This window comes from Sminthopsis crassicaudata, chromosome 2 (assembly GCF_048593235.1).
Source record: "Sminthopsis crassicaudata isolate SCR6 chromosome 2, ASM4859323v1, whole genome shotgun sequence".
NCBI lineage: Eukaryota > Metazoa > Chordata > Mammalia > Dasyuromorphia > Dasyuridae > Sminthopsis > Sminthopsis crassicaudata.
The window spans coordinates 497,332,091-497,347,086 of NC_133618.1; the positions used below are offsets into that span (position 1 = coordinate 497,332,091).

A 14,996-nucleotide genomic window follows, 5' to 3' on the forward strand; every position below is an offset into this window, starting at 1 on the left:
ACCATAGTTCATTTTGGCAGATGAAGAAACTGCCAATAGTTAGGGTCACAATAGTTAAGTCCTTGGTCACCAAACTAGGAATGCCAGAGGCAGGATTTGAAGCCATGTCAGTACTCACTCCCAGCCCAGTGTGCTTTCTACTATACTACCCTATTTCATTCTCAGAGCTGGAATTGCCCTTTATTAAAAATCCTTTAAAATAACTTTTAAAGGATCATGGAAAAGAAGAGGAAAATAACAATGTTTTTTTTAAAAAGGAAAATCTGCTCAGCAGTTAGAATCAAAAATATGGATTTTTAAGATAAGAGGTATTTTAACAATGGGGAGAAGACAGAAGTAAGATCTTTTGGATCCTTTGAATCCCTTGGATTCCTAGGAAAATCTCCAGCCTACTCTACTCTCTTCTCTCTTCCCTTTCATTGAGGTCAAAGAGAAATATGCCAAACAGGTGTAGAGGATAAAGTTGGGACACAGAGAGAAGGGGATACATAACAGTAATACCAAACAGCCACTACCAGTCCACCCCCAATGCCCTTACTTTTCCAGAAATTGAGTTTCCACCCACCTGTCGATAACGCCTCTCGGAACACACTTTGCAGAGCCCATTGAAGCGATTCATAGCTACAGGTCCCAACTCAGCTGTTACCCCATGAAAACTCAATTCTCCAAAGCAGTAGGAGATCTAGTCACCCTACAGCACGACAGCTTGGACTGAGCCACAGTTAACTGGCATAACCGCCCATGGGAACCCAGCTCTACAGAAGAATGGCAGGAAATCACCTTTCACCTCCCCAAGCCCTGTCTGAGCTGTATGCCTCTTTACGATAAGCCTGAGGGCTTCCTGAAACCTCTGAATGACAAGGAAGAGAGAGTTTTATATTAAAATTCCTGTCAACTATTTAGTATTCCCTAGCCCCAGTGCTATTGATGTGGCTTTTGTTCTGGCTGCATTCTTGAGCATGGAGCACTTTGTTATTGCAGTGTTCTCACAAACACTGCCTAGATGGGAAGTCCAGGCAGAAAACACAGTTCTCCTCTATCGAAACCACTCCCCCTCCCTTCCATCTAGCACAGAGGCTGCCCAGTCTGGGATGAGGAAGAGCAGGGCTTGGGGAATCCAAGAAGGACCCACAGTTGTTTGTATCTTGACATCCCATCCTGTTTGTGTTCAACACAAAATACAATTGTGCAAAAAACCTACCCCCAGGGGATCCAAAACAAATAATATATGTGCTTTCCTAACCCTAACATTTCTATTTGTGTGAAATCTGCTCAAAATGAGCAGCTTGGAACAGGAATAGAGAACCATCACAAAAGGGCAACATGAAAACTTGAAGACTGGATAAGGAAAAGGTCAGGGAGATTTACCAGAAAAGCACACCCAGTATAGCAGAAAGAATCCAGGATTTAGAATAAGGGGAGTGAGACTGAAATCCTGGCTCTACCCTCCTAATAGACATAAAACTTTAAAACATGCTTCATTCACTTCTTTAAGTATTAAGTTTCTTCATCTGTGCAACCAGACTCTGAATTTCCAAAAAATGAGCATACTTTATGCTACTTACCTCATAGGGTTGTTATAAGGGAAACATTTTGTAAAGTATTACATAAGTAAGAATCCAGTCTAATCATTATGACATGATGACTATATAACGCTAACTTTGGTGCCTCTTTGTCCAGCTACCAAGTTTCCAAAGCAGCTTGGAAACTACCAAAATCTAGGTTCATCACCATACTTTTCTTAAGGACAAGTCTTATGGACAAAATAAAAGCAAGCTAAATGAGACTGGTGGGCTTGCCACTAAAACCCCAAGTCTTTATCAAGTAAGTAGACATTTGACTTGATTCTATGTAATGCACATAAATTTTCTAAGGCATTCTCTGGTTTATGGTACATCCTTGTGTTAGGATAGAAAAAGGAAAAATTATTCTTTATAATTACTCCAACAAAATTGGAAAAAAAAGGTTTGGAAATTGGAAAAAAAGATGAGCCCAGTCCATCTAGGCAAAAGACATCTGAGTAATGAAAGACCTGATAAGTTGTTTCTAAAATTATTAAGTTGCTACTTGTCATTGGCCCTGATCATCTTTCCCAACGTTCCCCGAGTACTTTGGCTCTCCCATTCCTTATCTCATTAGCCTAAACAAATATACCTGATTTAGGGTCTGAAGTTATTGTTATAGAGGCAACAGTACTAAGGACTCAAAAGCCAAGGAGATAATCCTATTGGACTGTTAGCTATGTTACTCATAGGATGCATACAGGGCATTTATGGACAGAGCAATAAAGAAGTGTGGCTCCACCTCTAAAGCTTTGCTTTAGTACTTGAATCATAAAGTCTATGTTCAGAAGTAAAAAGGACTTTAAATATCCTTTCAAATAGTAGATAATGTTTGCTGAATCAAACTATCCTAATCATAGCAGCATACAATCAGAATTGAAAATACCTTTATAAATAATGACAATCCTTTCCATTTACAGAAGTGGAAAGTGAGGGGAAATGATTTGGTCTTGATCACACAGTAAAGCCAGGGTCAGAGAATAAATCTGACTTTCCGTAGCACCATCATGTTTGTCTCTCTGGGTGATAAAAAATATGGGCCTCACTAGAAGCCAGAGAGGCAATGGTAGCTGTAGCAATCCAAGCCTGTCCCCCTGGATGAAGCCCAGGGAGATGAGGAAGGAATAGCCACACTGTGTGGACCCTCCCACTTCTGAAACTCAAAACATCTCTAAGCTGCAGAGACTTGGTGTCTCCCACCCAGATACAGTCCCAGAGGAACCAAAATGAAAGGAAATTAAGAAGAGGCATAGAGCCAATTCCATTTCCATTAAAACTTGGAGACATGGGCCAGTATTATAATCTATATAAAGATGCCACTACCAGAAGTCATCAACTTTGTCACTTTTGCTGGCTTTCCCACTAACAAACTGCTCAACCCAAAAGAGAAGTAAAAGGGAGATATCTTAGCTCCCAATCCCAATTGCTGTGTTTGATGGGAACACTACAAATTCATGTCATGTAATTTCAACTAAGCCCTAAAGTTACACACCAAATACTTTAATATTTTTTATATTCCATAATGGCTTCCCTAAATGACTCCCTATATCATTCCCCAAAGCATGTTTCAAAGCTTCTCTTCCCACCCCTCTCAGAAGACCGAATTTATCTTAACACTTCCTAAAAAAACAAAACAAAAAAACAAAACAACAACAACAAAAAAAAAACCTCCCTCTTATGCTTGAAGGATAGAAAAGGTGAAATTGCTGTGGCTACTCTGAAGCACAATTCCTTCTGTATGCTGGGATTACAGATTACAGATCACCACAGTCACTCAATATTAGAAGCATTAGCACAAATAAAAATCCCAACAACTTCTCTCTTATGCCCAAACTTCTGTCCATGTGTTTGGGAAAAGAGGGCCCTCAGATTTAGAAGGAGTTTAAAGAGCTGCTGCTTTCATGCTGCTCTCTGGGTAATACTACACAGAAGTGCAGCCTGACTAACCAGGGAGCTTTCAGAGCCAGTTTTGATTGTGTGAAAGGAAGGGAGGGGAGATTAGACCCTGGATTTGTTTGCCTGGCAAAACCCTACAGTTTCAAACAAATAAGTAAAAATGTAGCCAAAGGAAAGCAGCCAAACAGAATTGAATGCTGATAAATCACTGGCCTTGTCGAGTCCGATTTTCTTTTGGGATCCAATGTTGTGTAGCTATTCCCCATTTAGGATCATTCATAAAAATCAAGGAAAATTGACCCATATCAGAGGATCTCGCTCCAAATCTCAGGACTGCTCTCACATGAGGGCAGACAGCAGTACCTCTTAACAAATGAGGTATCCAAATCAAAAGACAACCTTCTCTTTAGCCTTACATGGCTATAGAACAGATAGCTCCTGAATTCTCCTTTAACAGTTCCCTAAAGTTACAAACCAAAATCCCTATTCATTCAGAATTCTTTGCAGAGGGGAAATTAAGTGTTTAGGCCAGAAGCCCAGGCTAAGTTTTTGCACTGCAGCTACCCTGTGGGGTTTCTCCTTTAGCCTGAGAACAGACTCAAGAGATATAGATGCCAGCCAGCTGTGTCCCAGGCCAAGCAGATTGTGCTGGGGCAACCCAGAGCCTGGCACCAGCATATATCATGAATAGCTAATCTGATGTCAAGTTCAGGGCCTGATGTGTCTACTTCTCCTCAACCAGTTAGCTTCTGGAACTTGGATGGAAGAGGCCCAAAGTCTCTGGGCTAAAGAAGAGATGTCAAGGGCTTGAGTGAAGTGAGCAGAACCAGGAAAACACTGTGCACAGTAACAGCAAGGTTGTATGATGATCAACTCACTCTTCTTCTCCACAGTACATTGATCTAAGACCCATGATCTAAGATCTATGGAATTATAGACTTGGGATCTGCATCCAGGGAGAAAACTATAGAAATTGAATGCAGATCGAAACATACTATTTTCACTTTTTTGTTTCATTTTGTTCTTTTTTTCTTATTTTTTTCTTTTGTTTTCATTCCCAACATATGACTCATATAGAAATATGTTTAAAACGATTGTACACGTATAACCTCTATCAGATTGCTTGCTGTCTTGGGAAGGATGGAGGTAAGGAAGGAGGGAGAAAAACAATTTGAAACTCAAAATCTTACAGAAATGAATGTTGAAAACTATCTTTATATGTAACTTGAAAATAATATACTATTTTTTTTACTGATGTAATTGGAGTTAAGTGACTTCCCCAGAGTCACACAGCTAAGGAGTGTTAAGTGTCTGAGGTCAAATTTGAACTCAAGTCCTCCTGACTTCAGGGCTGGTGCTCTCTCCACTCTGCCACCTAGATCCTCTAAAGTAAAATTAAAAATAAAAAAGAAGAGGCATCATGAACCTACAGTTAGTAATACCAATACCAACACTGCCAAAATAAAAACTCTAAAGGGAACTTTTTTAAAAAGTTAACATTGTCCAAGTCATTTAATTTCTCTGACTTCAAAAGCCTCATCTCTAAATTGGGTATACCAATTTACCTGATTATAGGATCATGATTAAACTAGATCATCTTTAAAAATCCCTCTCCTTGTTCTAATATTGTTGTGGATCTTGTGCTCTCAGCATCAGTCCATTCTCTCTGGGAATAGGACCAAAGAGGAGCAGCAGTATATGTCTTAGCTCTCCCAATTCATCCAAATGGGCAGAGAAGTGAGAGGCTTGTGTCTTTATTCAGGGAGAAGGAAAATATTTATGTCTAAAGTGAAAGATATTGCTCTTCCTTTTATGACTCCAAATACACTTGTTATTTTTATTCATATATTTAGTCCTTTATTAAACAGTCTTTCCTAAAAGTTTTGATGTACTTTTGAACTTTTAAGAGCTTATAACTGCTCCAAGACTGAGGCACTCTATATATGATCTTATTCTCACACTGACTTGTGTCTTAATTTCCTGGCTAGACTATATATAGAAGCTCCTAGTGGGTCTATACTTCCTCTGTGTAATGCACGAGTACAATGCTGGGCATAAGCAAAACCTCATCCATGACCTACTAATTACTATTATTTCCAATAATCTACCCTGTTAAGGAAAAGACAGAATTTCAGAAATCCTCCCCACATTCTCATGTCTCCTAGATAGGCTTCTGTGCATCTTACCAATGAAATAGCATCCAGTCTCAGATCCAGGAATGACAAAATTAGCAGCTGCCAACCTCCTAAGATGTTACAATAACCTGACTTTTGGAATGATGGGTCATATTCAGCCATTGGGGCATGTAAGATGGGGAAGCTTATGAGAAAGGTTTCAAGTGCTATAAAAATCCTCAAGACACAGTCCTCCCCCTCACAAACTAGGGCTATGTTTCGCCCCATTCTCTTAGTATTGAGACTAAGACATTGACTGAAAGGGAAGAAAGGCTGAATAATGGGAAGAAAGCACTTAGCTCATAGGGAAGGGATATAGTGTAGGCAAGAAATAATAAGCAACTTAATAAATTCAAAAAGTTGCTACTTGCCCAGTCATCACCAATCTTGTTGTCCTGGAGTGCTTCTTGGAAAATATGGAAGAATGAAATCACAGCCTCATAGCATTTAGAGCTAGAAGGGTCCTAACCCCCCCCCCAATTTACAAAGAAGGAAATTGAGGCCCACAGATAATCAGTGAGTAGCAGGGCACGGATTCAAATTCACCCTCTCTGACTTGCAAAATTACCAAATCACAGAGTTAGAAGGAGGCACTTAGCTAAGTCTAAACCTAAAAATGAATCCCTCCTAATACACACATACATACCTACACACACACACACACACACACACACATACACACACATACACACAGTGATTATCCAGCCTTTGACCAAAGGCCTCCAGAGAGGAGGACATATCACATCCTGTTGCAACTCGTTCCATTTTTGGATAATTCTAACTGATCTGACTCTAAGATTTCTACCCATTAATTTCTACCCATTAATCCTAATTTTATCTTCTGGGGCCAAATAGAAGCAAAGTTAATCTTTCTTCTATAATTAAGACTTTCAAGTATTGATGACAACTATCATATCCAGCCTCCAGGCTAAACATCTCCAGTTTCATCAACCAATCTTCAATTAACTGGTCTTAATTGCCCTATTTCTGTTGTTGTTCATCTTTCATTTTCAAAGGGGACCAATGACAACTTGAGGTGATGGTTTGACTTGTGTGTGAATTGTATTTGGTGCTCTCCAACTAAGAGTTAGCTTCAACTCTTTATTCTACCTTTATCCATCATATCCCAATTAGTTGCCAAATCTTGCCGATTCTACTCTCTACAATACCTCTCAGATCTGTCCCCTTCTCTTTATTTATTCATTCAACCATTACCCTAATTCAGACCCTCCTCTCCTCCTCTAGCCTGGACTATTGCAATAGCCTCCTAATCAAGTCACTTCATAAGGAGGGCCTTTCCTGATCCACTACCTCTTGTCTAAGAGAAAGAGTCTCCCACTTGAAATTACATTATATTGACTTAATATTTTATTTGTATTCGCTTTATTTTTTTTATTTCAATAGAACACATGCTTCTTAAAAGCAGAGTTTTTTTTTCAGTTTTGAGTCGGTAACCCCAACTTCTGACACATAGAAAGTACTAAATGTTTGTTGCACCATCGTGATTGCCTTCCCCCTGAAACTCTCCCGATTGCTAGCAAGGGGAAGTTTTGAGCTACCTCCAAGGTAGCTCTCTATCCTTCCTTTCAGGATTCATCTCGTCCAACACTCCTGATTCCACTTTTCAGATGTTCTGTATTATGTTGTGCTCCTCCATTAGGGCATAAACTCCTTGAGGGCACAAACAATACTTTTCCCTTTCTGTCTTATACTTTCACAGTAAATTTCTTGGACCAAAGCTTAACACACTCTTTTGTTGTAGTGGTTGTCCCAGTTTTTTCAGTCATCTCTAACTCTTCATGATCCCATTTTGGGTATTTTCTTGGCCAAGATACTGGAGTAGTTTGCCATTTCCTTCTCTAGCTAATCTTACAGATGAGGAACTGACGCAAACAGGGTTAATAGAGCTAGCATGTATTTGAATCTGGCTTTGAATATAGGAAGATGAGTTTTCTTAACTTCAAGCCTAATACTCTATGCACTGTGTCCTAAAACTTTATCCTATTCCTATTAAATTCAATACTATAATAAAACCAAGTTACTTCTCCAAGAGATGTGATAAATACCTTTTTTGCATTACCATAACCTCTGTAATAGGAACTTTGAGAATTTCAAGAGTGGAATTTGACTATTTCCACCAATGAAAATCTAAATCAATAGAAAGGAGGGGAATCTAAAGCCAACATAGATTATTGCTCCAAAAGGCAATTTGGAGAAGTATCTAGTAGAAGGCAAAATGCTTGGTCTCAAATCTATTCCTTTGCACTAGAAATCCTCCATGTCTTCAGCATTCTCTCTCACCAACAAGCTGCAAGTGGAAGCTAGTTTCAGACTTTACAGGGATAGATGAGACAGAAGAATCTTAACTCAAAGCAGGGCAGAGGAGAGGCATTAGTAGCAGCTCAGAGAGCTTAGTGGGAACAAAGGATTAGGGGTGGGCAATAGACAAAAGTCCTCACAAAAGCCCTTGGACCCTAAAGATACTTAAGTCAATACTTCAAGGAGCTATAATTTAGTCAAAAGAGCACAGACACAGATGACAGAGAGCTGCCTGAAACTCAAAAAGACTAAATGACGTATTCATGATCACATAACTAGCAAGTGTCAGAGTTGGGCCTTGACCATAAACTGTCCTCTAAAACTAATTCTAGCTTTCTTTTAAGTGCACCATGCTATCTCAGGTCCTGATTATTTGGAGTTTCCACTCCTCAGGGAAGTGACTCTATTTTGTTCCCAAATCTAGCAAAAGGTCTCTGAGCAAAGTCTCAGTTGATGTTGCATATTAACTCCTAATTCTTAAATAGTTGTAACCAACCAGGTTTCCAAACCATCCATTTTCCAGAGCTCCACAAAGTTGTGTTTTAAGTAATAAATATGATACTTAAGAAACTAACAGCCACAATTATGTGAATTACAGCATTTTTCCTATTGATTTTCAGGTACCTTATAAGGTGATTCTACTAGAGATACATTAATGGATGTCCAGCAAGCTACAGACAGTAAAACCTTGAGAAGTGTTCTGATGGTCGACAGCTGTTCTCATTATCAGTTGGTATCCAGGTCTCCCATTCACCCACCTTTAATTGCATGTTTTCACTGTCCACATGTTTCAGTGCTAGATCAGGTTTTCTCAGTAATACATCTAAGAGACAATCAAGAGAAGCAAGTCATCAATAGGGATACCCAATTAGTCTCTGTTATCTACTGTTTAGCCCCAGATCACTTATACAAAGGGATATACTGTAAGAAAAGCTTCCTAAGAAATTCCATTCTCAGTGTTGTTGCAGGGTCCACTTCTGCCCCTAAACTTATATAGCACATAGCCAATAACACCCTCTTCTCCAAAAGAAAACTCAATCAAAACAAAGAGTCATTATAAAAGGTCAGTTTTGAAGAACTTAACATGTACAAACTTTAAACATTTTTTAAAATTTTTCATATTTATGTTTTATATATATATATATATATATATACACATATACACACACACACACACATATACACACATGTATGTATATAAGATTCACATCAACAATAGGATAGCTCAAAAGAAAAAGTTAAGTTAAAGTTAAGGCAAAAATAGCAATCATGTTATACAAATGAGGTGTAGAGGAAGAATAGACACAGAAGCATTAGAGGAAGGTCTCAAAACTTTCTGCCTAGAAAAGTTGCCTCTTCTGCCTAAGGTGAACAAATCATTAATACCAGGTCAGTAAAGAGAGAACTCTTTACTGATTATTCACTTTACAAATTATTCACTTTTATCAAGGTTCTAATACAAACATAGGAATAGAACCATCTAGATGCCTGGAAGAAAGTGAAAGCAAGGGAAGTATTAAAGGAAGTATTGAAGGAAATGCCATTAGTGTGGTCTCCAAATAAAACTCCTTTATAAACTGTGGAAAACATACCTCTGCTCTTCTTCAACCGCCGAGTTGCCACCTTAAGATGCTTTGTGAAGCCTAGGTCCTGTCCCAGAAGATAATACCAGCCACTGATCTCCTATGGCAGGAAGAGCATTAGTAGGATGAGGAAGGAAGGGGGTCATGTTTAGAATTAGATTTAGAATTAGGTTACCAAAATCATTTGGAAGGAGGAACAGTGTGGCAAAGACCCCATTATCAGATCTGGCTGCCATTACCAAGTGTCTGTGATGTACAATCTACTGTTAAGACAATGAGAAACTTGGCCTATTTGGACAGTTCTCTCATAGAGAGAGCACAGAGGAGGAGGGGGCTGCTGATGCTGTGGCTAACAGAGAAGAAATGAATTTAAGAGTCCTAAAGAAAAGAAAACATTCCCAATTCTAAGAGAAAGGACTCAAGTCTACCCCTTTAGCCTGAACAAAAATATCTCTCTGAAATTATTTCTGCTTTAAATGGAACCACCATAAGAAGTCGGCCTCCTGCCCTCCTCAATGCCTCTGATAAGTGAGAAGTCAAGCAAGCAGCATAAACAGCAGCTCCCTCCCCATCCTCTGAAATTCTGGACTCTGGAGATATTTTGAAGCCAGTTTAAAAAAAGAAAAAAGTCTCACCACTGCTTCTTTAACACTATCAGTGAATAGAATGTAAGCTCCCTGAAGGCAGAAATGGCTTCATTAGCACAGCATCACGTAAATGGGAGGTGCTTCACAAATCTTGGTTAACTTAAGTTCTACTCCCAGTTCATGATGCAAAAGTTCATGAAATCTGTCTCCTCATAATCCATGGTGTACCTACTGCCATTTTAAGGATGCACAATTCAGATTAGTCCTTCACTTTAAAAAGTCTTTGAGGCTTTTCATTGCCTGTGGAACAAAGGTCAAACAGAGGGCCCTCCAGGCCTTCCTCAAGATCAGCCTAGCTCATACTTATTTTGTCAGCCTCAAATCACACTCCCCATTTGCACATCCTGCCTCCCACCAAAGGGGCCTCCTTGCCATGTTTTCCTACTTCTCTACTCTTATCTCCACCTTATGAACCACAGTGCTCCAAAGTCTAGTTCAGATTTCATCTTTCCTGTAAGGCCTCCCCTTACTGAGGCAGATGAGAAGCAGAAGGCAGGAGGGGATCTGGGGCTCAGCCAGGGAAATAAAATAACAGCAAACTGCACATTTAGTTAGCATTTTGAGAACAGGTTAAGAGAATTTAACAACTACCACAAAAGTATTTATCTTCACTCTCATAAGAACATTTTGAAAGCCACATCACCATTTAACCCACAGACAGATGACAGCAATAGGACATTCAAATAAAGCAGTTGTAGAACAAAGAAGGTATAGGGCAATATGGAGCACTGAACTGGGAGCCAGGCATCTGGGTTCCAATCCCAGCTCTGGAACGTCCTGATTGGTACTTTGGACAAGTCTCAGTTTCCTATATCTAAAAACATAAAATAGAGTTACTGTGAGAAGCAAATGAGATAATAGATATATTCCTTTATGTATCTAAAAAATTATATAGAAATGTGAACTACTTTTGTTTTTACTTTTTCCTCTCCTTTTCTACTATTTAGAGTCCCTAGTATACTGGTTTGTCCTTTCCCCCCCCCCCCCCCGAGGCAATTGGAGTTAAGTGACTTGCCCAGGTCACATAATTAGGAAGTGTTATATGTCTGAGGTCACATTTGAACTCAGGTCATTCTGACTTCAGGGCTGGTACTCTATCCATTTCGCCATCTAGCTGCCCCCTCACTGGTTTATCCCTTAATTGGTATACTCAGGGTTCAAAACTTGCTGAGCCTAGTTCCAGTCAGTTCATCTTATGAGAAACTCTAAAGAAGCAAATGGCAGCCTAGGATATAGGTTTACTCCCTTTGTGAAAGTCAGAAAGTCCTAGATTTGGAGTCAAGAGAAATGTGAATAATACCTAGCAATATATCTTGAAAAAGTCAATTAAGACTTTTTTTTTTCATCTGCAAAATACAAACAATAATATCTGCACTATCTACTTCACATCAGCCATGATAATGTACAAGAGGGGGGACAGTAATTTTATATCTTAGTCCTTTCTATGCACCAAAGACCTTTTTTAAACAATATCCCTTTCCCAAAATTCTGCTCCTTTTGGAAGAATTCTGAGCCAGTGGTTTTAGTTATGGAACAGCAAAGAGGGATGGTTCTAGCTCAATCAGACTTGGTAACAAAACAACTTCGTTCCACTGACCCAACTGCAAATAATATTTATACAGTCCTTTAATGTTTATAAAGTGCTTTACAAATGCCATTTCATTTGATTCTCACAACAACATCATAAGGGCGGTTCATCTCCTTCAGTTCATAGATGAAAAAACTGAGGTTGAAAGAGACTTAAAAAATTAGTCCAGGATTACAAAGCTATTAAGTATCTGAGGTAGGATTTTGTGATTCTTAAATTTTATTATACTCTATCCATCATGTCATCTAACTGCCTCTTTGTTGGACAGGCAGAGTCTAAGTCGGGGACTTTATCACCTCCCTAAAAGTTTTCAGAAAAAAATTTCCCAGGCCTGCAGCACTTTCAGAGTCATGATTATCACCAGGACTCTCCTGGGGACTTACCTTGTCAGGGGCCAGTAGAGATTTCACCCCAAAGCTCATGCAGCCGATGAGTTGATTCTGTCTAGATAAAAAACAGAACTTTAATCAGTATCCTGACCAAAATGGGAGAAAAATGGACTCACTCGGCTTTTGAGAAATTTTAACTAAGCAGCAAGTAGATTTAGAGCCAAATCCACATATCAAAGAAAATCCAGGATGGACTAGAATTGCTTGTTATGAAGCTCTACTGATTCAGGAGGGATATTTGGCCACGTATCCAAGAGGTAATCTATAACCGGTGGGATATGAATACTGGAACAAACTGCAGTTAGTAATAAGAAAGTGGAATTAGTATTGGTCCCATAATCCAAAATGTCTGAACTGGCCATTTTCCAACTTCTCCATTATCTTCCCCATACTCCCTTAGGTCCTCTCTTCAGTTACAGAACCTCAAAGTGGAAATGAAGATGTGATGAGATCACTGTGCACTGTTACAGCTTTTAACATTCAAAATCTTTTCCCATCCACATTTTGATTTCATCCTCACAGCTTTCCCGTACGGCAGATAAGGCTAGTATTGCCCTCCCTGTGTTATAGAGGAGGAAGCACAGACAGAAACAACCTGCCTGAAGTCATCCAGTTCTTCCATGCCTACACCCTTCTGCATTCCTAACTGGAGCAAAGAGACTAACAAAAGAATGAGTGGGATATTTAACAGCTCTACTGTTAATCAGTATTTTCCAAGTAGCTCATCATGAGGGATAGCAATACTGTGTCCATAGGGATGATGGAGCATGGAAAGAAGTAATCAGTAGCAGGCTCCACAGAAAAATGTCTCCATAGTGATCCACATCACAGAGACACTTTCAAATGTACCAAAATAGAAATTAATCATGGAAACCCAAGGTTCAACCAAAAAAAACACAACTTCTAAAATCAATTGTGTAGGTAGGTGGTACAGTAAATAAGAGTGCTGGGCCTAGAGTCTGGAAGACTAAGTTCAAATCCAGCCTCAGGCACTTAAGAGCTGTATGACCTCATCTGAATCACTTAATCTGTTTGCCTTCTTCCTTACTTGCATCATGGGGATAAAAAAAGCACCTACCTCCCAGAATGATTATTAAGAATCAGATGAGATACTCGTAAAGTACTTAGCACAGTGCCCAGTACATAGTAGCATTATATGATTGGTAGTTCTCATCACCATAATCATTTAGTGAATAACACTTGTGCTATACAGTTAATATGGGCAACATAAAACTTAAAGAGTAGAGGGAGCATCTGACTAATCCTAAACAAGAAGTATTCAAAATCGATTAAAGACCTTGTATTTAGACTTTCTTTTACAGATGGTAGCTCTCCATCTGGCATTCAAAGCAAGGTTAATTTACACTGGCCAAAGATTCCCTTTCCTCTGTAGAGGTGACAAGCAGGTACATCAAGGCAATTTTCATGATACCAAATCAAAAGATAAAGTATCAAGAGCACTAGTTGTCTTCGAATTGGTCCAACCATTCTGGAGAATAATTTGAAACTGGGCCCAAAAAACTATATTCTTTTACCCAGCAGTATCATTCCCAGGTCTATACCCCAAAGAGATAAAAGAAAAAGAAAAAGGACTCAATACATACAAAAAGAGTTTAGAAGCCCTTTTTGACACAGCATAAAAATATAAATTGAGGGGACGCCTATCAAATGGGGAATGGCTAAACAAGTTGTAGAATATTATGATAATGGAATACTACTATGCTATAAGAAATGATAAGGGGGGTGGATTTCAGAAAAACCTAGGAAGATTGATATGAATTGACATAAAGGGGTGTGGGAAGAACCAAGAGAACATTGCACACAGTAATAATATTATAATGATAATCAATTGTGAACTACTTAGCTTTTCTGATCAATACAATAATCTACAACAATTCCAAAGAATTTAAGATGAAAAATGCTATCTGCCTCCAGAGAACTCTTTGTTATTTGGTTTTTTTCCCCAAAATATGGCTAACAAAAATGTTTTGTACAAGTTCATATTATAATGGTGCGATATTTAAGGTAAATATGAAATTTAAGGTAAACTGAGACAGTAGTCTGAGCATAATCAATTTATTAGTTAGTCTAGCAGTAATCAGTTAATTGGGTCAACAAGCTCTCTCAATGACCAAAGACAAGGTGGAACTTACTAGCTTTCACATAGTTTTGCGAAATATAAGAGAACAAAGAACAGAGTTGGGTAGGTAGGGAAAACAGTGCAATTGGTTACAGAATAGACAGCATCATGGGAATGGACACATGAATAGCTGTAAATTGGGAATAAGAGATTAGCAACAAGCCTCTTCTTGTCTGTGACTAAAAAATGTTCACTTAAGTCTATTTGCAAAATCAGAGATAGTGACTACACTTCTCTAAATAACAAATGAGACATCCTTAAAGGATAGTAAGATGATATAAAGATTCTAGACTCCTTAGGGTCCACCTGCCTCTTTCAAGAGTAACATATTTCCTTGACATAAGAATAGAACAGTAATAAAAAGGGAATTGGATTTCTAAATTTGACTCATTACAGAACAGCTGAATTTCCGAACTAAGTTCAGAGGCAAGAAGTCATAACTTGGACAGTTACAAGACAAAATTAACTGTAAATAAGTTGAATTTTTTAAAAACACAAACTGATTTTGTCAACTAGCATTATATTTCTTGCCTTCTTAATAAATGGGGGAAAAGTAAGGAGAGAATTCAGAACTGAAATTGGTTTTAATTTTAAAGGTTTTTTTGGAATTTTTGTTTTATTTTGTTTTGTTTGGGGTTTGTTTTTTTTTTTGTAAGCAATAGCTGTCCTATCCTATATATCCTATATACCAGGAGACA

General features: G+C 38.6%; 1 protein-coding gene across 6 annotated transcripts in view; it reads right to left on the reverse strand.

The window, feature by feature from the left end:
* The window catches only part of RGS3 (regulator of G protein signaling 3), a 172,270-nt gene that overhangs the window by 129,902 nt on the left and 27,372 nt on the right, over nucleotides 1-14,996 (reverse strand). For 4 of the 6 annotated variants that reach the window (XM_074293639.1, XM_074293638.1, XM_074293641.1 and 1 more), the window contains 3 exons: nucleotides 12,153-12,213; nucleotides 9,544-9,634; nucleotides 8,710-8,774 (listed from right to left, as the gene is read on the reverse strand). In XM_074293639.1, coding sequence (XP_074149740.1) covers nucleotides 8,710-8,774; nucleotides 9,544-9,634; nucleotides 12,153-12,213 — 217 coding nt within the window. Of the gene's footprint in view, nucleotides 1-565; nucleotides 768-8,709; nucleotides 8,775-9,543; nucleotides 9,635-12,152; nucleotides 12,214-14,996 lie in introns of those variants that run through there. The other 2 variants (XM_074293642.1, XM_074293647.1) reach the window with 1 other exon arrangement.